Genomic DNA, 24,838 nt, shown 5'->3' on the forward strand with positions numbered 1-24,838 from the left:
CCCTCCCTCGAGACCAACACTAAAGCAGTTAACCCGCCCTGCCTGGGGGTGCACAAAGCCCACCCAGAGACGCCAGGAGTACCGCGAGGCTCTGCCCCTGCCGGTGCCCCTCTCGCATCACCCCTTGAGGACCAGTGCCGGGGCACGCAAACCCTCCCGGGTGCACTGAGCGTGGCATGGGAGGGCCGGGGGGGTCCCGTTGCCCCGCTGCCTCCTGCTCCCCCAGGAGCAGCAGCGCGGGCAGCCGCCGCCTGCCTCTCCCCGCGGAGGTGATGCGGGTTGGAGGCGGGCCGCTCCCGCCCCCCCCCGGCGCAGCCCTTGCCCGCCCGCCTGCGCGCTGTGCGGGGCCGGCCGTGCGCGGAGCGGGGCGCGGAGCATGGCGCGGGCGGCGGCCGGGCTGCGGCCGGTCCCGGCGCTGGGGCTGGTGCTGCTGGGCGGCCTCCTGCTGCGGGGCGGCGCGGCGGCGGGGGCCGGGGCCGAGCCGTGCGAGGCGCCGCGGCAGTGGGAAGGGCGCACCGTGACCTACGAGCACGGCACGGGCCGCAACACGCGGGCCGCCGTCTCCTACGACGGCCCCAACCAGCGGCTCCGCGTCCTGGAGGAGAGGAAGGCGCTCATCCCCTGCAAGAAGTAGGTGTCCGCGGCCGCGGGGCCGGGCCGGGCGGGGCGGCCAGGGCCGGAGGCGCCTCCCGGGGGGATTGGGGCGATGCAGAGAAAGGGGGGGCGCGGGAGGGGACGGAGCGAGGGGGGCGGCAGCGCGGAGCCCCTCGGAGGGGCCGGCGGGGCGCGGCTGCGCGGAGCGGTTGGTGGGAATCAGCGGCGATGGGCAGGAAACCTGGCACCGACGTGATTTAGAGCCGTGCCCCGCGTATATCTGTATCATCTACATCTATATCCATATCTAATCTATCTATATATATCTGTATCTATCTAATCTATATGTATCTCCATATCAGCTATATCCATATCTATATATATAAACTATGTATCTAACCGATATGCATATCTATATATGTAATATCTAATATGTAATCTATAGATCTAATATGTAATAGCTAATCTACATCTGTATCTAATAGCTGACTATATATCTCTATATATACTATATAATCTATAACAATGCCTAAATAGATACCTATAATCTATATTTAATATCTAATTTCTAATCCATACCTAATCTTTGTATCTAAAATCAACTCTTTATACTGGTGTCCAGCATCTAGATCTATATATCTAACATCTAATATCTATTTCTATATCAAGATATATATATCATTATATAATCTATATCTGTGTCTCTCACTCTCTCTATGTATCCCGAGAGATTTATGATAAGCAGTGTCAGGATTTTGCCTTCAGGGATCTTCCTCTCTCCCAATTGCAGGGGTTTTTTTTTTCCCATTCCTTTTTTTTTTTGTGTGTGTGTTTGTTTTAATGGAATGAGAAGTGAGTCCAAAAACACAGCCCAAACTGTGCAGTAATGTGGGTATAATGAGGTCTGGTGAAGAGATTACACTCAAATACAGGAATTATGTCGCAGGGGGGTTTCTAGCCCAGTAATTAGCTAATAAGGTTAAGTCACATTTCACAAGTTCTCTGGTCATTCTCGGTTCCTGCAAGTGGCAGGTGATCAGTGCAGGGGGTCGGGATGCAACTGTTCCCTGTGGTACACACTGCACCGGCTGCCCAGCCCTGGAGGACCGCCCTGTTCTTACGTTATTCAGTGTTCCTCTGCTAAGACCATAACAAACCCATCAAAAATCACTGTGTCATTGCTGAAAAATAAGTGCAGAAAAAAGCTGACAGAAGCAGGGCCTCTTTTTGCTTCAATCTGCCAAGCTCAGGCCCTGACAGCTTGGGTGGAAGAAATGATCAGCCCAGAGAGACCTGAGTGAGTGTGAAGTTTCTGGGTACCAAGCATCAGTAGCTCTCAGACCCCATGTCAGGACCTGCCCATGTGAGGGCAGCCAGTCTGCCCATACCCCCCCCCCCCATCTAAAACATGTTCAAATAAGTTCCTTATTCCCAGGGATGTGCAAACCAAGGTGAAGGCCAGCCTGCAAATGCTGTATCATCCCAACTAAATGGTCTCTGCTGTTGAAAAGATCAATATTCCTTTTTGCTGCTGGCATTTTTTCCTCACAATGATCAATTCCTTACCAACATCACAAAGTCATTGTTTTTGTCTTTCCAAAGCCTCGGTCCTTTCTCTAACAGTCCCCAAACACTCTTAAAACTGTTTGAGATGCCTCATTTTCAAACAAAGTTTTCCCTCGTCGTGAGCTTTTCTCTTTACTCCTGTTTTCATCTAGGAGCCGTATGTTAAAGGCAACATACAGCTATTAGCTGGTGGTTTGATAACATGCAACATAGAGGCTCTGACTGTGCTCATACTCCCCTTCTTTTGCAAGTCCTAGGTTGACCTTCATGTTTGACACGCATAAGAGTCTGATGCAAGTCTTTCCTAGCTTCTAAGTTGTCATGAGCTCATTTCTTCAAGCTTATGTTTATTTTATTTGAAGCCTTGATTTTAGGATTGAATAATTATTCTACATTTTCTGGGCCAGATTATGGCTTTTGCCAAGATCTGCTCTTTTGACAGCTTTGATCAATATTTGCTCTGGATGCGGTTCTGTCTGGGCTGATAGGGCTGTAAAGAGGAAGGTGCACTTGAAGCATCTCTCTGTTGCCTTTTCCTGTATTAGTTTTCTGTTGTAGACAACCTCTGACCTCAGGGATCCCAGCTGATTCCAGGCTGACCGTGTCTTCAGCCATCCAAAACTGGAGGGTGGTTTCATGTGCACAGCTAAGGGTGTGACCCAGCTTCCATTGAAGTCAGTGGGAAGACTCCCATTGATTTCAGTGTGTGTTGGATCAGGTCTGGAGTTGGGATCACTGCTTCACTGTGGACACAGTGAGTCATAAACTGAAGCCTTCAGAAGTCAGAAGCGAAGGGATTTATCCTGTCTGTTGAAACTAACCTCTCCCCCTCTGCGCTTTGACATTGACAAGAAGAGGGTAATCACGCCGAGGCAGGGACTATGAAAACAACAAGAGAAATACTTCTGGCTTGGTCTCCAAGGAAATTTCAGCCTAAATTCTCACAAATGGACACATTTTGCTCCTACCAGATGCAACTTACATGCAGCAGTCGGGGCTGGCCAACAACCACATTCTTACACAGAGTGTTTTCTGGAGTGGACGTTCATCAGACATAGCTCTAAGTTAGTTGATGGAGGTTAATCAGGGATACAAAGAACTGCCTGTGTAGAATGGCTTGCAGGCTCATAGCCACAGGACAAACCCCGAAACTTCCAGTTTTCATTGTAGATATGTGTTTCAAATTCATGTAATTCTCAATGTGGCATTTCCATATGTGCATCAAGCCAGTGTTTTAAGTAAACTCATAAAACGTAACCATAAGGTGAATCAATTGTGGGGATAAACACAGAGGGTAGAGACAGTCTCCTCTGTTGGTTTTGTGTAGCCCTCAGCTGATACCAGGAGAAGAGAAAAGAAAACAAACAGAGGCTTTTATTGAGTAGATTGGGCAACTTCCCGTTTGGAAGAGGTCAGAGCATTAGGGTTATTACATGATATGAAAAGAGAGCACTTGAAACTGTTCCCTAGAGCTTTTGAGGCAGAGCTGCATCATGTTACCTGTTCAGCACAGGACGTAGTTTTAATTTGTTAATTATTCTGTATTATTTATTATAATAAATATTTTGTTGTTTATTATAATATTTTTATATTTTTATTATTTATTTTTAATCCTTTATTTCTTACTACATGGAGTTACTTCCTTTTGTACTCTCTGTGTATTCATCCTTCCTCGCTCTTGTTCAACCCTCTGTTGGCCGCCATCTCAGGACACTTCCAAAACAGGTAACAGGCATCAGAACATTTTTGCTGTTGGGGCAGATGTGTTTCATTTGAAGGTAACATCTGCCAGTTCATACTGGGATGGGACAACACTGAAATCCTGGCACTACAGAAGGTCTAAACCAAAAGTCCCACTGACTGCCTTGTAGCCAAAGCTCCACGTGTCCTGCACCACCTTTCATTGTCTTGGAAGGACAGAACAAGTGTACTGCCTGGCACTGCTGAAGCCACCCAGCAGGCGTTAGCACTCAGTTTTGAAGGAGGAAAAGGGTGAAGTGGGGAGCAGAGAAGAAATCATATACTGGTGTTTGAGAGCTGGGGCGTTACTTATCAGATGCTGTGTTAATAGAGTTTAACTCTTACCTTCCATTCTGTTTTTCCCAGTGTGATTTTCAGGGGAGGCCCAGGAACAGTTTGTCCTATGATAAATGTGATGGTGGGGAGAACAAAAGTTCTGTGTGGCCAGGAAAGTCAGTAGGAGGAATAAAACTGATTTCTCTCTTCTACGAGTGTGTTTGAACAGCCACCATTTGTACAGCATGCAGCACGTTGGGATGCCTGTGTATATGAGACTGCTAGGGTTGTTGTCTTAACAATCATAACTGCAGAGCAGGAAAAAACAACCTGGAGATATCGTATCAATGCTTATTTAACACTTCCAAACTGTAGTTTCAATTGTATTTGCCAAAGACAGGCACAGTCATGGGCAGGATTAACTCCTTCACTTGGCAGCAAAAGCTGCTAGTACAATAGAGGAGCAGCAAAGCCGTGTTTATAGGAATATGTCTGGTATTCCAGCAGGCTCTTTGCATGTGTCAAACCCTGTCCTTGACTGAAGAGAAGCAGCATCTGGTCAGGTGCAGATGCAGCAGCGTTCATGTGGAGCAGAAGTGGTGACTGTTCAAAGTAAACAGCGTGTGGGCACGCGTGTCTGACTTACCTCAACTCCTGAGTTGTTTTAGGATGTGTGATTGTAAAGGAAAACCAGCAGTGTCTGACCTATTAAAATCATATCATCCAGCCATTCTGTGGTCATTTTGGTGACTCAACTGGCAAAGTATTGAGCTGCCCTGAGCGGCTGCAAATTTGTTTCCCAGACTTGGTTTCGGGAGTGGTTTCTGCAGTTTAGCGTTTAGGGGCATGAACGATGGTCATGGGTAAAGTCTTCAGAATTGGCCAAGTTACTTGGGAGCCCAAGCCCCGTTTTGAAGGTTGTGTAGAGCGTCAGGCTGCTGAGAGCCTTAATTTGCAGGGAAACAGAATTTTCAGCAGTTTCTCTAAATCTAATGTGAGTTCTTGGGATCTAAAATGCTTCATAAGCTGCTGTGTCTATAAGTCACTTTTGAGGATCAAAGGTAGGTACTCAAACCTCCTGCATTTACTTTCTTCCTGTAGATGCCAAGTTCTTTCAGGTATCTGCTGCTGGTAATGGCTGTGAGTTTGGAAAGCTGGCACCGGAAGGCTGCTGTGATGGATGCAGGCTGGCAGTCAAGTGCTAGGTCATAGCAGGAAGCATGAAGCAGTTGTTCTAGGGAGAGTTGTGTGACTTTAGGGTATGGAGTTGTGTGACACTGGGATACGGAGTTGTGTGAGACTGGGATGTGGAGTTGTGTGCTGTTGGGGTATGGAGGGTTAGCTGTAGAAGCCTCAGCTTTTGCATTTCCATCATAAGCCGATTTATGAGTCAGTTTACTGAGTCTCTCCGTGGTGCTTCCTGCCAAGGCAGCCAGTTCCCTGGAGAAGAGCACTGTATAAGGAGGCAACCATGGTCCACAAGGACTGCATGGAGGAGGATCTCATCCCACCCAGACTGTTCATTCTGTTTGCTTCTGCTGACAAAAGGCAATATCCTTTTCCCTTTCCAAGTTCTTTATGTTGCTGGAAGTCGCTCAGGCTTAAACAGTGGAGGGAGGCAGTGAAGTTAATTGCCTTCATTGTTATGGGTGGGCTGGTGGGACGACATTGGAACACAGCTCAGGGGAGGCGTTTGAAAGTCTCGAGCTATCAAGCTGCAGTGCTAACAACAAGTGGACTCCATCAGAGGAAGCTGGGCACCACTGGCTTAGCAATGGTTCTGGTGTCCTGTGTTTTGTGCTTTCCGTAACTTCCTTGGACAGCAGTATCTTTGAGTTGTGGGGAAAAGAAACAAAAGAAAGGAGAAAAAAAGATAACTGAGTCTGAATAAAGCAGCTCCATTGCTTTGAGATAGCCCATTCTGTATAGCGTAGTGATCTCAAACCCCTAGTCGATGCTCACTACTCTGGAGCCATTTCACGTGCTACTGAAGCACAGCACTCACCCAAAGTGGAAAAAGATAAACTGTCTCCTAAGTTGGAAAGAGCAGGCCCACAAAACCATTGAAAGCTGGAGAGAAAATGTAGATAGGCAGTGTCCAGTGACCCCAGATGGATAATGTGCTGGAGTGCTGGATAATGTGCTGGAGTGCTGGTTGGTGTGCTTAGAAACCACTGTCAGACACTCAATGGGGACATTACCATCACATCAGTTATACCTGTTGTGGACTGGATGTTCTTAGAACAGTGGAGGTTCTCATCAAGAGGTTTTGTTTTCTAACAGGCATTGTTAAATGGTAGCCACTGGCACCATACTGCTGTTGATGCTCATGGGTATTGGTTTAAGCCTTTTATCCATCTGAACCCTTTAAAGTCAGGGGAATGCTTCCTCCCTCTTATGGTCTCCTCCTTGCTTATTTGAACTCTTTGGAATAACATGTGTTTGCATGGAAACTTGTGGCTTATTTCATGCTACATTACATTACAGTAGAAACTTAAAGCAAACCCAGGGCTGCCCTGAAGATGCAATATGCCTACACTTCTGTCACTCTGACCAGAGGATTGGTGTTTTCACAAAATAAATCACTGTCATTTCTATGCTATACTCTTTTATTCTTTGGTAGAGACTTGGAGATGGAGTTGAATAGAGAGAGATTCAAGCTCATCATTTGTCCTGTGCTCGCAGACAGGATGCAGACAGTTGATGGTGACGTGACTGAACAGCTAAACCAACACCATGAAAGGAATCTTTATGATCTTAATTTGGACTCTGTTCAGCTTGAGGCCTGATGTAATTCGGATGGCACAAGTGGTCATGTCACACCTATTCTCACAGGACTAAATGCCATTTGTCTGAGGGAGTATCTCCTCTGAAGGATAGACCATAATCTCCTAATTCCATAATCTCCTAATTTAAGGTTGATCTTGCACTGCTGTGAGCTGAGAAAAAACCTGGTTGTACATTGCTTTCAGGGAAATCTGGGGGCTAGAAGCATCCAAAGGACACTTTACCTGTTGGTGCATTAGTCCTGAAGTTGTAATCTGTTTAAGTTAATGATCCAGGTCTCCTTAACCTTAACTGGTTTAAGAGCCAGTAGTTTAAAACAGTTTTAGGTATTCAAGGGAACTTTTACTGAATCTGTCCATTTGCGTGGTTAGTAAATGCATCAGAACTCTCTAGATTCTAGGGATCTCCTTCCATCCTCTCCATTTTGGTATGAACAGGTAGCTAAATGACGCAATTAGATGTTTCAGTGCAGGAAAGGACAGTGGCATAGCAAATAATACTGGGTTACTCACAAAAAGCATAAATATGCTTCTCTGTCACATATCGTGGAAGAAGGTTAAATTTAAAGAGCTTTGGGAAAGAAGAGTGCTTGCCACAGTGCCCGGGATGTGGAGAAGTAGGGGTAGGAATAAGAGGCGTGCGAATAAATGTGTAACATTAGAAACTGATGCAGTCTTAGAAATGGACTGGTGACAATTGAGGGATGAACATTGTAGGGTCAGGGTTTTCTTCTCAAGGCAGGATTTGGGCCTCAGATCTGTGCAAAGGCTGGAGGAAAGAATCTTCTTCCATGCCTGCCATGCTAGGGATGCTTTCTGCAGGAACAGCCCAGTGACTCCTGGGCTGTGGATCTGTGCAGCTGCAGCAGCATCAATCCAACTCCTGACCCTGTTGGCCAACTTCATCCCTATCTTCGAACGACCTTCAACTTGGCTTTCCCTATAGATCTGTAAGGAATTGCATGCTCAGTAACTTGCTGCATTCAATCTCTCCATGTGTTTTTACCTGTTACTCTTCTTAACTCAAAGGGGAAGTTATTTTCTCCTCCAAAGTGTTTTCAAGGCATGGTATAGTGTCTGGCATGGCAGAGAGGGGGTGATGTCTGCGTGGAATAGGGCAACCTTGTGCAATATTTTGGCTCTTCTAGAATAAGTACCATTATGCCCAGTGTGGCATTGCATAACCTGAAGTTACTACTGGCCACTGAAACGTCTCCTCATCCCTGCCAAGCAGAGCTGTTCCTTTGAGCTGGTTTTGTTTACTGCCTTGCTTTTATGGCCCTGGGGGAGATGCAGGTATGTTGACAGGAGATCTTAGATTCCACACGGAAACTGTGCATCCTCCAGAGGCTCTGGAGTACGGCTTTTTGCCTGTATCATGGTCATTCTCTGATACCTGAGAGTCACTAGTCAAGGACAGCATTATCTGCCAAGAGTTTGTTCCCATGCCTGGAAGCACAGAAGGACCAACATTTGAGACAGGTCTTGTTTTCAGCAGTGCACTCATTTCTGGACTTGGTACCTTTTATACTTTCACACCCAGGAGTAAATGAGGGGTTTCCAACAGCAGCATAACTGGCCTTGTCCAAAACCTAATTGGTGGCAGTAAGAAAGAATCACTTGTTTTCAGATGAACTTGTGTAATTCATCTTTTATAAATATAGATCCTTGACAATCATTTATTTGAGGGTCAGTTTAATCGTGCTTTTGAAGGTGACGTGCACACATTTGGCATTATTAAAGGATGCTTCCCTTGTACCACAAAAAAGGAACAAGGTAAGAGTAATATTTGCAATTCTTGCTTTTGCTCTGAGAATTGTATTGCCAATGCTCCTGCAGCCGGTGGGGCTGTTCCCATATCAGTAAAGCACAACAAGTTTTATGATGCCTGTAACTAATATCCTGGGTTGTTTATTGGAAGCAAACTGTTTTCTAATAGATTTCTTTATTTGCTTAAGAACTTCCTTTTTCTTAAGGCCTTCATGGGGTAAGGAAAAAAAAGCCACCCAAAATACCTCCACAGGATGGTACCACTTAACCAGCAGGATAAAGAACAAACCCCTCTGTTCTGCTCTGTTCTTATTCTGAGCTTGGGACCAGTTGCAGCCATGGAGACTATGCCAAGTTTTCCCACCGAGGTTTCAGTCTGATGTTGCCCATCCGCTTCTCCGTGTGTTCTTCATCTGAGAATCAGCTATCTCAGGAGACAAAGGGGTTCCTAAGAATGTGGTGTTCTTGGTGTTTGCCATTTGTTCGGATGAAACCCTGACGTGAGACCTGTGTGGTGGTTAGCTGCTGACCAGCTGGGAATTCCTCCTTAGGTAGTGCGTCTGCATGGAAACCTGCTGTTTGTATGGATCCCCGTTGGCTCAGAAATCCATGTTTCTGAGGAGGAATGGCCAGATTTCACCCAAAGTTTTCCAAGGGCAGTTTTGTGCATGACAGTGCTAAAGGCTTTTGAACACTCCTATGGAGCAGAGTTGATGCAGCGAACGCAGCAAAGAAAGGTCTCACTTTTCATTCTTTCAGTATCTCCTAATGCCGTTTGCAACTGTGGTTTTATCATACTCAGATACTTTTCTTGCCAGGAAACTGAGGATTCTGCCATACTTTTAGGCAGCCAGCACTGGAGAGTTTACTCATGCTATGCAGTTATGGTAATTGTGAGGATGTTTATTATTTGGAAAGCGGAGCTCCATACAGGATGAGGAATTCTTGCTGCAATTAGCTCCCAAATTAATATATCCCTATTTAATTAGATCCAGGTCTGTGGCCTACATCTTCTGTACAAGAAATGTGAGCTTGGCTGGGCTGGACTGAGCCAAACTGGGCTAAAATGGGTTGATCTGTTCTTGGCTGGGCTTAGTTGGGCTGTACTGGGCTAAACTAGGCTGGAGAGGTCTGAAAAGGGCTAAACTGAGCTGGGCTTTGCTGGACTGAGCCAAACTGGTCTAAACTGGGCTAAACTGTTCTTGGCTGGGCTTAATTGCACTGGACTGGGCTAAACTGGGCTGGACTGGTCTGAATTGGGCCAAACCAGGCTTAACTGGGCTAAAGGAGGCTGGGCTGGGCTATACTGGGCTAAACTGGGCTGGACAAGGCTAAACTGTGCTGAACTGGGCTAAACTGGGCTGGAGTGGCTGAACTGGGCCTCACTAGGCTGGACAGATCTGAGGTTCTCTAAATGGGGCTGGACTGGGCTGAATTGGACTGAAGTTTGCTGGGCTGGACTGAACTGGGCTAAACTGGGCTTGAATTGGCTGATCAGGTCTTGGCTGGGCTGGGCTGAGCTAAACCAGCCTGAATTGTGCTAAACTGGGCCTAATTGGGCTCAACTTGTCTGGGCTGATTGGGAGTAGGCTGGGCTGGGGTGTAAACTGGGCTGAACTGGGTTAAATTGGGCTGGGATGAGCTGGAATGGGATGGACAGGGTAAAGTGGGCTGGGCTGAAGTGGGGTAAAGTGTCTGAAGTGAGATAAACTGGGCTGGACTGGTGTGCACTGGGCTAAACTGGGCTGGGCTGGGCTGAACTGGGCTAAACTGGAGTATACTGGGCTAAACTAGTCCAAACTGTGCTGTGGCGGGCTATATTGGTCTGAACTGGGCTAAACTGGACGTAACTGTGCTAAACCTGCCTTAACTGGGCTGAACTGAGGTAAGCCAGTCTGAACTGGGCTGGAGTGGTCTGAACTGGTCTAAACCTGTCTGAACTCTGCTAAACTGGTTTGGGCTAGGCTAAACTGGTCTGAACTGGGCTAAACGGTGCTGTGCTTGACTGGGCTAAACTGGGGTTTTCCCAGATGGCAGGAGGATATTCTTTGGAACTCAGATTTGCTGGAACAGAATTCCCTTGTTCAGCAATTCCAGAAGTAAAGAGCCCCCCATCATCCAGAGCCTGAATTCCATTAGATACAAAACCCTCTCCCAGGAATGCTGCTGCGGTGGGTCTGGGACTCGCTGAGAGGAGTGCCCGGCTCTGCTGGGTGCTGGTACACAGTAGCCATGGGCTCCTCCTGTCCCAGACCCCCTCCATGCCCCGGTTCCTCGGTTCTCCCCCGTGCCGAGCCAAGCCGTGCTGTAAGCGTTCTGTCCCTGCCCATGGCAGGGGGGTTGGAACTGGATGATCTCGAGGTCCTTTCCAACCCTGACTATTCTGTCGTTCTATGATTCTAATAACCAGTAAACACCTGATGCACCATCTGCAAAAATCAGTGCAACGTTCCCGGCAGATTTCACGGGGCTTTGGGTCAGGTTAATGTGTAATTTGGGGGGAGTTCTGCACCGGGTTTATCTGTAATTACAGAGCTGGTCGATGGAGATTGGAAACAGCAGCAGTTACACGAGGATCTGCTGTTACGCTGTGGCAAGAACAATTGTCTCTTGACAGCCAGGGGAAACATGAGAGATCTGATGGGCAGGAAGGGGATTTCTGCTGATGAACATTGCTGGGGAGAGGAATCAGGAGTTCCTTATGCGGTCTTTGAATAGGAAAAAGTCTCTCTTAATGCTGGGCACCCTGATTTTGCAGTGGTTACACTGACACACTGCATCGTAGATGATGCTGAATACTGTCCCTGTGAAGAGGTACCCTTTCCAGGTATCTTCATGTTGAACATCCAAAATAGGGGGCTGGCTGGTTTGGAAAACCTTGTCCATTACATATATAAAAGAAGGTGATTAGAAACAGCACACACCCCCCCCCCCAGTATGCAAATAAGAGACTGGTCACACTTTATGTAATTATAGGGTCATTTGTAGCTTAAAGCCCAGTTATTTTCGTGTTACAGGAATGCACTTTTGGCATGTACAAAATTCACATTAATTAAGAAAAGCTTACAGAAACCTCTGGCTCCCTGGCAGTGTGTGCATGGCACTGGGCTCTGGGTCAGGAAAACACCCCAAAATTAGGTAGGCCTACCTGTTTGCTGAGGACTTTGGTTTGTATTTGTGTCAGATGCTAAATGGTAAAGCTATTTCTGTCATGTTTTAAGCAGCAAGGGTAGTCTAAACATGTTCAATAGGTCTAGTGACCTTTTCCTGAGTAATGGAAAACTTTCAGCTGTGCCAGTGCAGTTTATACCAGTATTATTTACAGGTCTTGCCCTCCTTGCTGCTGCTTCTTAGGGCTGTCTTGAGTGAAAAATAAACGTGTCAGGGGTTTAATACAATTAAAATGGCAATAAATATTGTAAACAATAGAACTGTATTCTCAGCCTTGCTTGCTTCAGCTGTGGTTTCTGTGATGGGCTAACAGATAACAAGGGAAAAGGTTCTGCATCAAATACACCGATGTGTACCCTAAAGCAAGTACTCCATGCTGCGAAGAGAAAGGTTTTGAGATGTATGTTCATCTGTTAACTAAGTGCATAATTTGCAGCCAGGCTGATTTTTAAGGTCTGCCAGTATCTTGTGATGCATCATGGATATTGCTTAGGGAGGGTTCCTACAAGCAGTGTATGTGTGGTGGCTGCTGAAGGTCCCCCACAAAAGGCAGAGGAGTTGTGGGTTATCACAGCTGTAATAACAAAACCCACAGTAACTCAATAGAGGACAAAAAGTAAAATGCAACAGGTTTGAGAAGAGCAATTTTAGCAGATCGTTCAACCTTTTAATTATCCCCTTCGCATGCACGTGTCATGTGAATCCTGTCTCCCCACTCCTGATTTTGGACAGGGTTTGTCTCTAACTCATCAATGTGATAGCGTAATTAGGGCTACCTGTAAAAGTGAACACTGCTGAGGATCCTCAGTGTGCGGGAGGCAGCACCATCCCTCAAATCCCCAGGGTCCCCATGTGAAGTAAGATGGAGCGTCAGCCCTCAGAGCGGATGTGCAGTTGCCACCCTTGATTTGAGAGGTCTCAGAAAGTGACCCCAAACGTTGTTCAGCCCCTTTGGGCAGGCAGCAGTGTCAAGGATCTAAGTCATAGAACTGATAGTGTCAGGACTAATTGATTAAGCTTGTCTGTTACCTTGTGTAAGACTGGGAAGGCCTCCAAGTCACCATATAACCTGTCCAGCCTGGAGAAGTAAAGCTTCATTTGGGATGTCTCTGACCCCTGGTTTTCTTACCAGCTCTTGTCAAAGCTGGAATGTAGAAGGACACACATACAGATGTTTTCAGAGCATCCCATAAGTAACCTCTCCTTGCTTAAGGTGATGCTGTTTTCTTCCAGTGCTACTTTCAAGTAACATGGAGAACAACTGTTATTCTTTTTTAGCTTGTTGTGTATGGGGGGGTTATAATCAGTCCTACCCCAGTCTTCCTTTTGTAGCCTAACCATGCTCACTTTCTGCATAGGTCCTGTTTCTTAAACATGACACCATTCTTGGCTGTTCTCTGAACAGTATTCTAACAGTTCCCTTAAGTGTGGCACCCCAACCCAGGACAGCATTACCGCTCTGACATCATCAGGGCTGAGCAGAGCAAAAGAAATGACCCAGAACTGTAAACTTGACCTTCTAAATCATTGCTGTGCCACATCTCAATGGGTATGTGTTTAAAGTGCCATCTGCTCTGTAACCACGGAGCAGTTAACGTCTGTTATTGGTGATGTTTTCTCTCACAGAGACATTCCCTTCTTTCCTGTAATCCTTTTCTTTTGCACATTTTCAGCCATCTCCATCCCTGGTGGTGTTCAAGGCCAGGTCGGACAGAGCCTTGGGTGCCATGGTTTAGTGTGAGGTGTCCCTGTCCATGGCAGGGGAGTTGGAACGGGATGATCTTAAGGTCCTTTCCAACCCCAACTATTCTGTGATTCTATCTCCACCTGGATTTTAGTGCACCATCACTTTGTGTTTGAATCCAGTGATGAATTGATGCACTCAGCAAATGATATTGCTTTTGATACAAAGCTGCTGAAGGAAGAAGAAGAGCCCTGCACCAGGACTTCTGGATGAAACGAAGAAGTTATTTTTACACTGGAGGGAGAATGAAGTGCAGTGTCAGGACTTCGGGTGCATTTGTTTCCAGTGAAGTGAATCTCCATCTTTCACAAGGGTTGTTTAAAAATAAGCTATACATGGATCTTTGGATGAGGATGTTAGAAAGTTGAGGGGCACTTAACTTCCAGACGGTGTTGTCTGATTCCGCTGGCTGGCCTGAATTCCAAACTCCCTCGAAAACAGACCTGGTGTGTTATATTTTTTACATTGGACAGATATCTGAAAGACCTGAATCATCCCTCTTAAGTAAATCATTGCAGATGGAAAGTGGAAACCATTACGTCTTGGGTCAGTAATCTGGTAAAAGTGCACATCCTCACAATTTTTTCCAGGGAATATTCCATTGTGAAAGAAAAGTTTGCTCTATCACAATAGGGACCTACCTCCCATCTGTTCCAAAGGGCACTCTGTTCCCCAGACGTCTTTGTGATTAGTTTTCATGCAGGAGTGCATGCTGAAAAGCAACTGAATGGCCAAGTGTATGCATAATGGGATTTACAATCTTGATAAAGAGCAAGTCTCCTGCATTTCATGTAGCCCCTCTTCAGGGTATCTGAAGGTCCTTCTCTGTTTATACACAGGAGTTAAGAGGTGTGAGAGGCTGCAGTGCCGGGTCCTAGCTGAAAAATTGGCGTTTATTTTTCCCTATCCTTTTATTCCATAGTCAGTGGAAGAGTGAGGTTGTGTAAGTTTAGCTATTTGTGATTAGGGACTTCATTTTGCTATGTCTTTCTGCTGTGTAACGTAGGAATTATCATACTGGGGCAGAGCTATGATCCAATTTAATATCCTGTCTCTGAGCCTGTTTCAGAGAAAGGTGTGAAAGCTCCAGATAAATTTGACAATTAGGATCATAGAATCATTGAGGTTGGAAAAGAGCTCACAGAGTGCCTTAATATCATTGCACGCTCAGAAGAGAATTACACATCTCAGTTTTGAGCATCCACTCCTTCAAATGAGTTACTTACGTTTTATATATATATAGTATGTAGCACAAAGAGGATGAGAAATATAACAAATGATAATGTACCTCTATAATTTCTTTCCTTATTATTTGCCCTTCCTAATGTTTTTAGTGTATATTGAGAGGTAAGTCCTGGCCTTCCTCATTCTTTTTAGTCTCCTTTAAGCCCTGCTGTGATTTTCCAGTAACCTTTATTATTATTAACCTACTCAGGGGATAAGGCCTCACTGTACCAGACTTTTTTTACAAGCCCAGAACAGTAAAATAAGCTTTGACTGCAAGTGCATTTTGATATCCTGTGGTTCTACTCGTATATACCATATTCCCTAGGAGGTGATTTTGTGATTCCATTTAATTCATTGGAGAGCATTATGGTATTCGGGCCACATCTGCCATTCCTTAGCACACAGATGCTCTCGATTAAGGACAGTGCATCTTTTAGCGCCTTCCAAAACACAACTCCCTTAAACATGATGCTTTATTGCTTTCCTGAGTTTCAACTTCAATTCGAATGCGTTGTTCTCAGGGGTGCGACTTGGTGGATCAGCCTGATTATTAGGGAGTCAGAAGAGCCAAAAAGGGACAGCAAGGGGGACAGAAATGGAAACAGTGTTCTTGCAGAAGAGCTGCGTTTCCTTTAGTGCTTGCCAAAGTAGCTGGTCTGATTTGTGGGAACACAATAAGACATTGCATATTTGTTTCATTGAGTTCAATAATTAGAGTCACAAAAATCTGTCACCCTTCAGCTGCTGTAACTTTGACTTTCCAGCTTTCGAGTCCCATATTTATGGTTTCCTTTCTACATGAACTTAATAATTAACAGGACTTAAACTGCCTAATTTGGAAGCTGGTAGTGCTGGCAAAGTCTCTCATATACGTTGCTAATTAGATACCTGATACAGAAGGCTTGGTCACCTTGAAAATAAGACCAGGCCTTTACAATCTGTGAGTGATTTAAATCAGACTAAACCCCACTGGCTTTTACACACTATCAGGTTACTTTTGCAGTCACATGTATTCGCAGGGTCCTGTATTTGTACAATATACCATAGACCAGCACCGCTGCCAAGCGTGTGGGCTCAGATATGGTAAATGACTGTTGTCCTTGAGGTCTGAGACACCAGAAGAAAAACACAAGCCTGAAATTACCGAAAACTTCCTGGGAAAGAGGAGAGGAGTTCCCAGAAATCCATTGAGAAGCGAATGGTGCTCAGCTCTGAAATGAGCTTGCCAGAGCTTTCCAAAGGCAGATGAATGTTCTTGACCTGATGAGTGTTTATCAACTGTCTGCTTGGCAGCTTTGCTCCCTTGAAAGTGTTCTTGATCTGCAGAGCTGAGGAGAGGAGGGGCTGTAGTCATCCTTGCAGTGAAAGTTCCCATTCTCCCAGGGCATCTGTCTTCAGTAAGGAATGCTTAAAGTGGTGCCATTGTGGGGGGTGTTATCTCGAGGGTACAGGATTACTCAAGGATTACATATTTGGACGGACCTGTCCGTGCTCACTAGAAGAGATCATTTGTTTGGGGTATTTTTAGTGCAATTTCTTCTATTCAGAACTTCTTTCATGGTGTTTGAAAGTGTCTTTTTACAAACGGACCTGGCAAAGAAGTAATACCGCAAAGGCAGACGGATGCTTCAAGCTTTCAGTTCATCTCAGAAGAGAAAGCGAAGTTGGCTTTGGAACAATTGCAGTGACCCCAACTTGATACTAAATAGCAAATACTGATACAAATCATATATGAAATTTTGCTTTCGTTTTTCAGTTGCTTTATAATGCTTATGAGGTGATATAAGTCCTGGCTAACTCAAGTGGGAGTTTTAAGGATGCCATAGATGCACCTGAGAAAACTGGATCAACAGGTTAAAGCCCTAAATGCATGAAACCCTGTATTGTCTTTGCAGGAAAGGAAAGTCTGCTTTACAAGAACCATTGTTCCGTTGTTTTTTGGGGCAGGAAATGTGGTTTTGTGCTTTGCTAATACAATGCCTCGCTCAAATGGTTCCTGATCCCTGATCCGTGCCTCTTCAATGCTACAGCAATCAAAAAAGGCATTTTAAGGCTCCGGTGCTGTAAGTTACTTGGCCAAAGCCACAGAGCAAAATGATGCCGAGCTAGATTTAGCACACAAGGAATTTCTTTTACCCAGCCTCAGCCTCAGACCATTATTTTGCTTCTCTCTAGCAAATGACCTTGTCTGATGGGCTCCAAGATGCATCACGCGGGTCTTGGCGTGCCACTGCCAAGCACTTCTGCTCCTCTGAGTCACTGTGAAGGCAATTGGACAGCAAGCACCTCCTTCCTTCTAGGTTTGACACTCAGGAGGAAGCCTTTGGAAGTGCGGAGGAAACCCTGGAAGTCATGTGGAGTTGATGGGCAGGCTGTGATGCTTCAGGAGTGGCAGCTAGGAAGGACCTCAACATAGGGCAGGACTCGATGGAGACCGAGTACCTGAAACAGAGCTGGTAGCATGTTCTCGGGTCTAATGACTCTCTGTCCTGACAAATAGAAAAAGCAATGATTCATTGGTTTGAGTTGCATCAATAACATGCAGAACAATAATCCCTGCAGAAGACAAGTCATTACATACCTTTGTTGGTTTCCATCATTTATGAGGGTCCAGGAGTGTGACCCTATGTTATCTGGGCTGCCCCCTTGGAGGCACCTCTCACTGCTTCCCCAAACTGGATGAGGAATCTCAGAGGTAGGATGGTGTTTGGATGCACACCCACTGTTCACAGTATGTCTTCATACAAGTGCTTTGCCTCGTGATTGTGTGGGCATGGTATTCTGCCCTTGCATTCAATTCAGTTGGTCTCTTACTCAGGAGAGAGTACTGAATGCAGTGTGTATCCCACCTGTCTGACATGGCTGCTTCCAGCAAAATCTGTGGAGTTATTTATGCAGGATATAGTCCAGTGTTAAGAAAACCTTTCATCACAGGAGCAAAAAACATGCCTGCGTGTTTATATTCTGGAATTCATCCATTTTCAGGCACAGACAAAGGGAGTATTAAGGACCATGAAAGAGTCCCGTTAAGGGTATAGTGTACAAAAGGTGTGAGGCATAGGACAGGGTAGGATGGAATAGGATAGGAAAGGAAAGGAAATAATCCCAGTCAGGCAAATAGGGTAACCTGTCCAAGGAACCGCTCCAAATCTGCTTGCAGGTGCCCAGTGAGCAGGTTGAGGCCCTCTCGAAGTTCCAGTTTGAGAAGTGAAATTGTTATAAAACCAATGTTCGAGGTGGGCTCAGGCTGCAAATGTGTTACTTCTGAAAATACAAAGTGATTACAAGTCATTTCCTCTCCTCTTTCTTTGCCAAGACCCATTTGCAGGGCTCTGTGCTTGCCCTCAAGCAGCCAGTGAAATCTCAGGCCCCTAAACCGAATAGAGGCACTATTCTGTATTCTTAGGGCTTGGCTTGTAAGAGGAAAAAGAAAAAGAACAGAAAGGAAATTATTTTAAAATATTTTGCTTTTAAAATTGTCATTTGTGCATTCATACACATTTTGGTATTAATTTTGGCTGGTTAATAGTTCTCTTTCTAAAACAACAGCTTAACCATTCACCTTTCATACGCAGCTAAGCTTGGATCCTTTGTGATCTTAGGGTTTAGTTGCTGCTTCCAGGACACACACAGGAGCAGTTCGCTTTAAAACTCGGGTGTAAGGCACACCTGGGTTGAACACTGACGGTGTAAATCACGCTCACGGCTTACCCATGAGTAACAGCCACACTGTGCAGCTCTCACCCTGCGTGTGTGCTGAGCTCATCCCAGCAGCACGTCGATTCGTACAACTGGTGTCTCTTCTACTTAGGTTCAGTCCCAGAACCAAGAACATAGGTGGTGGAGCCTCTTGCTCTGCAGAATGGGCACAGAGATGGATGTGGGCATGTATTCAGGCCATCTGTTGAAGTCACAGTGGCTATCCGTGTGCTGGAAGTTGAATACACACGTTCATCAGATTGAAGTTTGAGCTACTACTGTACAAGTTTCACTTGAATAACGGTGGCACATTTCCCTCATGCAATGATAGCAATTCACAGGTTGCAAAATCGAGAACAAAAGGTAAATATTCTGTGGAATAATTGGTAAAGGATGAGGAAAAAGAAAATGTGGAAAAAAAGCTACTAAAAATGCAAATAAAACTTCTGTGCAAAATAAGTTTTAAGTAAGGATTTAAAATGAAGAAGAAATGGAATGAAGTTTGCAATGCTTCGCTAACCTTGCTTCTTTGTTCTTCCACAAAACGACTGTATTATCACTCAGATATCTCAGACATGTTGATAGACTCATCTGTGAGGCATTCTGCAGCCCACTTTTACAGGAGCTGCTGGGCAGCCAGCTGAATGGGAGTTGAGTCATTGCAGCCTGGTTGCAAACACATAAATGAGTATATTTTAGCGTTCCTGTGAGGATGGTCTCTGGACTGAATGGGATATAAAAGTTAGACGTGTCCTGATGTGGTCATAGGCTTGTGTTTATGTAAGGAACCAGCTTATATATACTGAATTCTTTAGTAGCGTATCACAGCTGTGGAGACACTGCCTTTGATGAGGAAAATGGCAGGTGAGTTTAGGTTGGTGCAAGCCATCACGGAAGCAGCAATATTGTAAGATACGGACACGAGAACAACTTACACAGGGAAGCTAATACATAATCTTGCAGCTTGCCAGCCTCTCTGTGCGTGTCTGTATGGAGGGAGTTCCTGGTGACTGCCTGCATCATGGAAAGCGGGACAAGCTGTATTCCATGTTGTGCAGGGTCATGCATGAGAGGTATGGTTACCTCATGTGGGCCTTCTTGTCCCCTGTTGCATACTTCCTCACTGCTCCGTTTGGCTAGTGCCATTTAGCCTGCCTGTGTTTCCACACATGCTGTAGAGATGATGCCCTCAAACAGTGGTGGGGATGTCGCTCAGATGCTTTTAACCATGCTTTTTAGCCCTTCTCCTAGTGCAACCTTTAAAAGCTTCTGTGCCAGTGGTGGGTGAAGTGATTCCTGACCAATGCAATTGTGTAGCTCAGCAATTAGAACTGTAAATTGTTTTGCTGTCAGCCCTGTTTCATGTAACTTTACATCCTCCCCAAAGCAATGTGAAGACTGCAAAGAGAAACACGCAGGAGTTGGGAAAGACCACAGAGGAGGTCCCCTCTTGGTTTTGTGCATCATCCCTTCAGTTACATGGATTGTGCAATTGCACAGTGCTCTCCACCAGCTTCCTCCTATCTTGCTGATGGCACAGGAATTACAGATGGAAAAAGACACATTACAGATAGGCAAGATGAAACCGTTCAAGGGGATTAATGCCATCCCTTCCTTTTCTTTAGAGTCACTGCATAACAGTGGGCTGTAGCCAAATACATGAGCTGAGATATTCACAGGAAGCATCTAATAGAGGGTGCACAGGTTTGGGGGGGTTTAGAGGATGACTCCTGGCTCTCCTTTGCAAAAGGTGCAGCACACACGTAAGGATGTTTTGAGTTGTGCTTTGAGCTGCTCACCGTCTGATGTGTAATGCCACGTGCCCTGGAGAAGTCAGGCTCCTGGTGTTTCTGTGCCGATAGCAGCTGATACTGCTGTTAATTTTGAGTTCAGTTTCTCTCTGTTTCTGTCACCAGTTATAAGGTAGGGACTGTGCCATCTCCTCTTTATAGGTATGGACGCAAGGCCGCAGCGTTTGTGGTACACCCAATTACTATAACTAACAACTAGATGAAAATGTCCATGATGACATTTATTATCTGTCCTCATGGAGCAGGGTTTGGTCACTTCATATTCTATAGAAGATGGGTTTTAGATCCGTATTAACTACCCACTTTGTTGACCTCCCCTTCTAGTCTCCGAGGCTCATTGATCTCCACACATCTCCTTATCTCTGCCTGCCTGTTTTGCTTTCTCCTTTCACTGCTTCTTGAGTCTGGTGGCTTCCAGAGAGAAACTTTGCCATTAAGGAGGGAGAGCCAATCAGTTCTGCGCTTGGTCCATGTCCTTGCCCCATCACCGGCATGTCCCATTAAGCTACATTTGTTGCCATGGAGGAGCATCTGTGAGGATGGCAGATACCAGATCTAACCATCGCAGAGAAAGGCTCTACCCCAGCCACAGGGAATTGGATCTGTGCAGCCTATGCAAGCAGATTTTTTCCAAAGGCTTATAACTTGGCCAAATCTGGGCAACTTTTAATCAAAACTTTTCCCCTGCCAAATTTCAAGTGCTTTCTCCAAAACATGGAGGCACAGGAGCTTTTTAATGAAACAGCTATTAAACCCCATAACAAAACAGGCAATAATAACATGTTTTCCTCTCAGATGTTCTCAGAAAAGTTGTTCTGTTGTTCTCAGAAATGGCTGAACCAGTTCAGCCTGCTTTATTTGTTTTGGAAAGAGTCAGCTGAGGCAAACTTTCAGCATGGGAAGCTTCAGCCCAACTGGTTAGCCTTGCTCCAAGTGGTGGAGTTTAATGCAAGTGAAAATGGACTTAAACTGAGAAGTCGAAGGCAAGCTTACTTACCAGCAATGCTCCTTGCTTAGCATAGAAAAAGCCTGTACATATTAACTGCTTTTTCTTTTTGCTGTTTCAGATTCTTTGAGTATATATTCCTCTACAAAGATGCAGTGATGTTTCAGATTGAACAAGTTACAAAGCTTTGCTCGAAGATTGCTCTGACAGAGCCATGGGATCCGTATGATATTCCTGCCAATTCAACTTACGAAGATCAGTACTACATTGGGGGACCTGGAGACAAGATTATGGTGCAGGAATGGTCTGACAGAAAACCAGCCAGGAAATGTATGTGTGTGCATGGATTTGTTTCATCTGAAAAATAGTCATTGTCTCTGCTACCCAGCGAAAAATAGTACTATGTATGTCTCACCCCAACTTCCCACATTTCTATAATGCTTGCTGGAAGAAATAATATCTCTTGTGCACAGCATATGGCTGTATTATCAATGTTTTTTATTAAGAGAGTGTTCTATAGCTCAGCAGGATCAAGTATGCCGGAGGGACTTGAATGTATTTTAGTTCGCATCATACAGATTTTGGCATGGAACAGCATCATTTTGCTTCTGAATCCAAAATTTATCTACAGAAGAACTGGTAGTGTAATTAGGGGCATAATAGAAACAAAGCAGGTGTCAATGTGTGTGTACACACTACTATCAAGTGTTACTGTAGAAGACATCCAATACCTGGTTCTGCAGCAGTGGAACACCCATTCAGTTAAGTTTTGTTATCCACTACACTAGTAAGAAACATGAGCACTTGGCAGCTGAACACCTGCATCATAAAAGAAAGCAGCCTGAATTTGCCAAGGTACCATAGGTACCGTATTTTGGAGGCGTAGCAATTTGTTAACACATTGGCTTCAATTTCAACTGTGGTTTACTGATGACCCACACAACTATGAGAAGAATTTTAAGCTCCACGTGAAATTAATGGCACTATTCGGCTAATGCAATACTTACGGTTATAGACACCTAATGCATAGGCTGAACCTGAACATTTAGCCAGGGGAAAAGGTTTTTTTTCTTGACTACAAATAGAAAGAATGAAGTAGAAAATGAAGGATAAGATCATTAGAGCTTTGTAACTAGGTCTTATATCCTCTAGTATTCCACAAGAGGCAAATTACCACTTACTCCAAGAATTTTGTTTTTCAGATCCGGTATTTTTGGAACTTTTATGGAACTTAGTATCCAGACACATTCAGTTAATGATGTGCGATTTTTATCCTGTACTATTTTGTGTCTCCAGCACTTTTCTGTATTATTCTGTATTATTCATAAAAATAATGTCTTCAAGTAGTCTTGTCATCCCCCTTTCAGCTACTATGGGCTTGGATTCTAGAAATAGTATTTCTGTTAAACTGACAAAGGTTTCGATGGAGATATGGGCTACCTTGATTTTACCTTGATGGAAGACTTGTTGAGGACAAGAAGCCTCCATTTCTGGATATTGAAAACCAAACTCACTGAGATGAGAATGTTGTCAATAGCAGTATAAGGTGAAATGTCCCTGTGATACCCAAGCTGATGGCATCAAAATTTGCCTCCTAGGGAAACAGAGCATTTGAATGGCTTTACTGGTGAAGTGAGTAAGTGCTGACATAAAAGTGGCATGAGGGGTGAGAGAAATCAGAGTTTTGCAGAACTCAGTTAACCTTGGGACTAAGCAGAAGTGACGGTCCCTCAGCAGAGGCCTACTTGAAAGGTGACGTTCCAATACCATGATTTCAAATGTGCTTGGCACCAATGTGTTCAGGTTTAAGATCATTGTGCTGTCCAAATTATACCAGTTTTGTGGCCTTTGTTGGTGTTGCCATCATGTGGACAGAGCCATGGGCAGTTCCAGCCTATAGGCTTTGCTTGAGGAGCGGCCACTTTTATGACTGACATCAACATGACACATCCATTCATTCATTCGTTCATTTGTGTCATCTAACACAGTCCTATTTCTGCTTGGTTACAGTGGAATCGTGGGTTGGCGTTTACACAGTGACAGACTGTTACCCTGTACAGGAAACCTACACAAAGAACTACAGCGTGACGACCTCCACTCGCTTCTTTGATCTACAGTTGGGCATTGCTGACCCCTCGGTGTTCACCCCTCCCAGCACCTGCCAGACAGCCCAGCTGAGGAAGATGGAAGGTGAATGCTGATGGTGAACTCTGGCTGCAAACACATATTAGCCAAGAGGATGGTTCATTAATAGCTCCTCACATCCAACCTCATTTTTCAAGCTTATTGTGGCTCTTCTGGGAATTACAAGTTTTCGTTTGAAAGAGAACATAAACATTTAACTGAGCAAAGCATATAACACAAAAGTTCTCTTTCATCACATTAATCTGTTCAGTGATGCACTTGTGTAGTAGAGTGACCACTAAGATAATATTTATAGGTAGTATTTATTTAAGCTGTGGCTGATTTTCGTTTTACAAAGGTTTGGTTATTTATTTCTTCAAGAAGACAAAGCGTAAGCAGACTGCAATAATGGGAACATCTAGAAGGAAGAGCTAGATTTTGTTGTTGTTACTTCTGGGGATTTGAGGGAAGGGGAAGTATGGCCTGGGTGAGACCTCATCCCTAACTGAAAAATACCCTGTTTTAAACAATGCACATCAAAAGTGGGGAAATCCATTCTATTGGCTTATTTTTGCTTTCTGTTTTTCACTTTCTGCCCATCAGGAAGCTGGTAGTCCAATGTTTGAGCTGATTTCTTTCTTTCCGAAGGGAAACTGGAGTAACTATTCATGTAATGCTAGCTGACGTGCAAAAATACTTGTCTGGTTCTTGGGATAACGGTGTGAAAGGGAGGGAAAGAGGGAAAGGTACACCCCCAAAAAAGGAAGCCAAAGTTTTCTTACATTTACTACACTTTTGGTACTCCGGGAGGGTGCGGTGAGACATTTCTCAGTCACGTTTTACTCCAGCACTCACTTTTCAAGACAATTCTAGTTTTAACCTATGCAAAGAAATTGAGAAGTACCGTGTTTAAATGGCTTTAGTATTTTGTTTCTGTACTCAAAAGGGTACAAAAACACCTCCATAATTCCAGGTGGAAGTGAAAAAACACCATTCTTAGTGTGCAATCAGTAAAGGCTAAATCAGTGTTCACACAGTGCCTGGTGATGCGGATGGAGTGAAAGATGGAGCTGTGCGACCGGTGTGGGGAGCTGGGAGGAGGAATGGGAGGGAGTTTTGGATGTCCCCTGAGCAGTGGGGCTGCAAGCTACTGCAATCCAAGCAGAAACGATAGTCCTGCTTCCTCTTGCTCCCACTCCCTTGATGCCTGCCTTATTTGCTGCTCCATCAGCATCTTGAACCTCATTTATTAACTCTGCATCCTTTTCTGGTGGGCAGAGTGAAAGCTTCTTTAAGGTGAATAAATAACTAACCAAAAAAAAGCTTGTTTTCTTTTGCTTTAGAAAACTCAAACCAAATCTTTGTGCACTTTCAGGCCCTCAGA

At 44.9% G+C, this 24,838-nt stretch overlaps 1 protein-coding gene across 1 annotated transcript; it reads left to right on the plus strand.

Annotated features, from left to right (window-relative positions):
- Positions 1–376: 376 nt before the first annotated feature.
- EPDR1 (ependymin related 1) lies at positions 377–23,531 on the plus strand (the record flags this gene model as incomplete). Its single annotated transcript, XM_080609587.1, has 3 exons — positions 377–630; positions 21,452–21,660; positions 23,341–23,531. The coding sequence occupies 3 exons, from the start codon at positions 377–379 to the stop codon at positions 23,529–23,531; spliced, it is 654 nt and encodes a 217-aa protein (XP_080465713.1).
- Between the last annotated feature and the right edge of the window lie 1,307 nt (positions 23,532–24,838).

Source organism: Psittacula echo, assembly GCF_963264785.1.
Source record: "Psittacula echo genome assembly, chromosome: 2".
Taxonomy (NCBI): Eukaryota; Metazoa; Chordata; class Aves; order Psittaciformes; family Psittacidae; genus Psittacula; species Psittacula echo.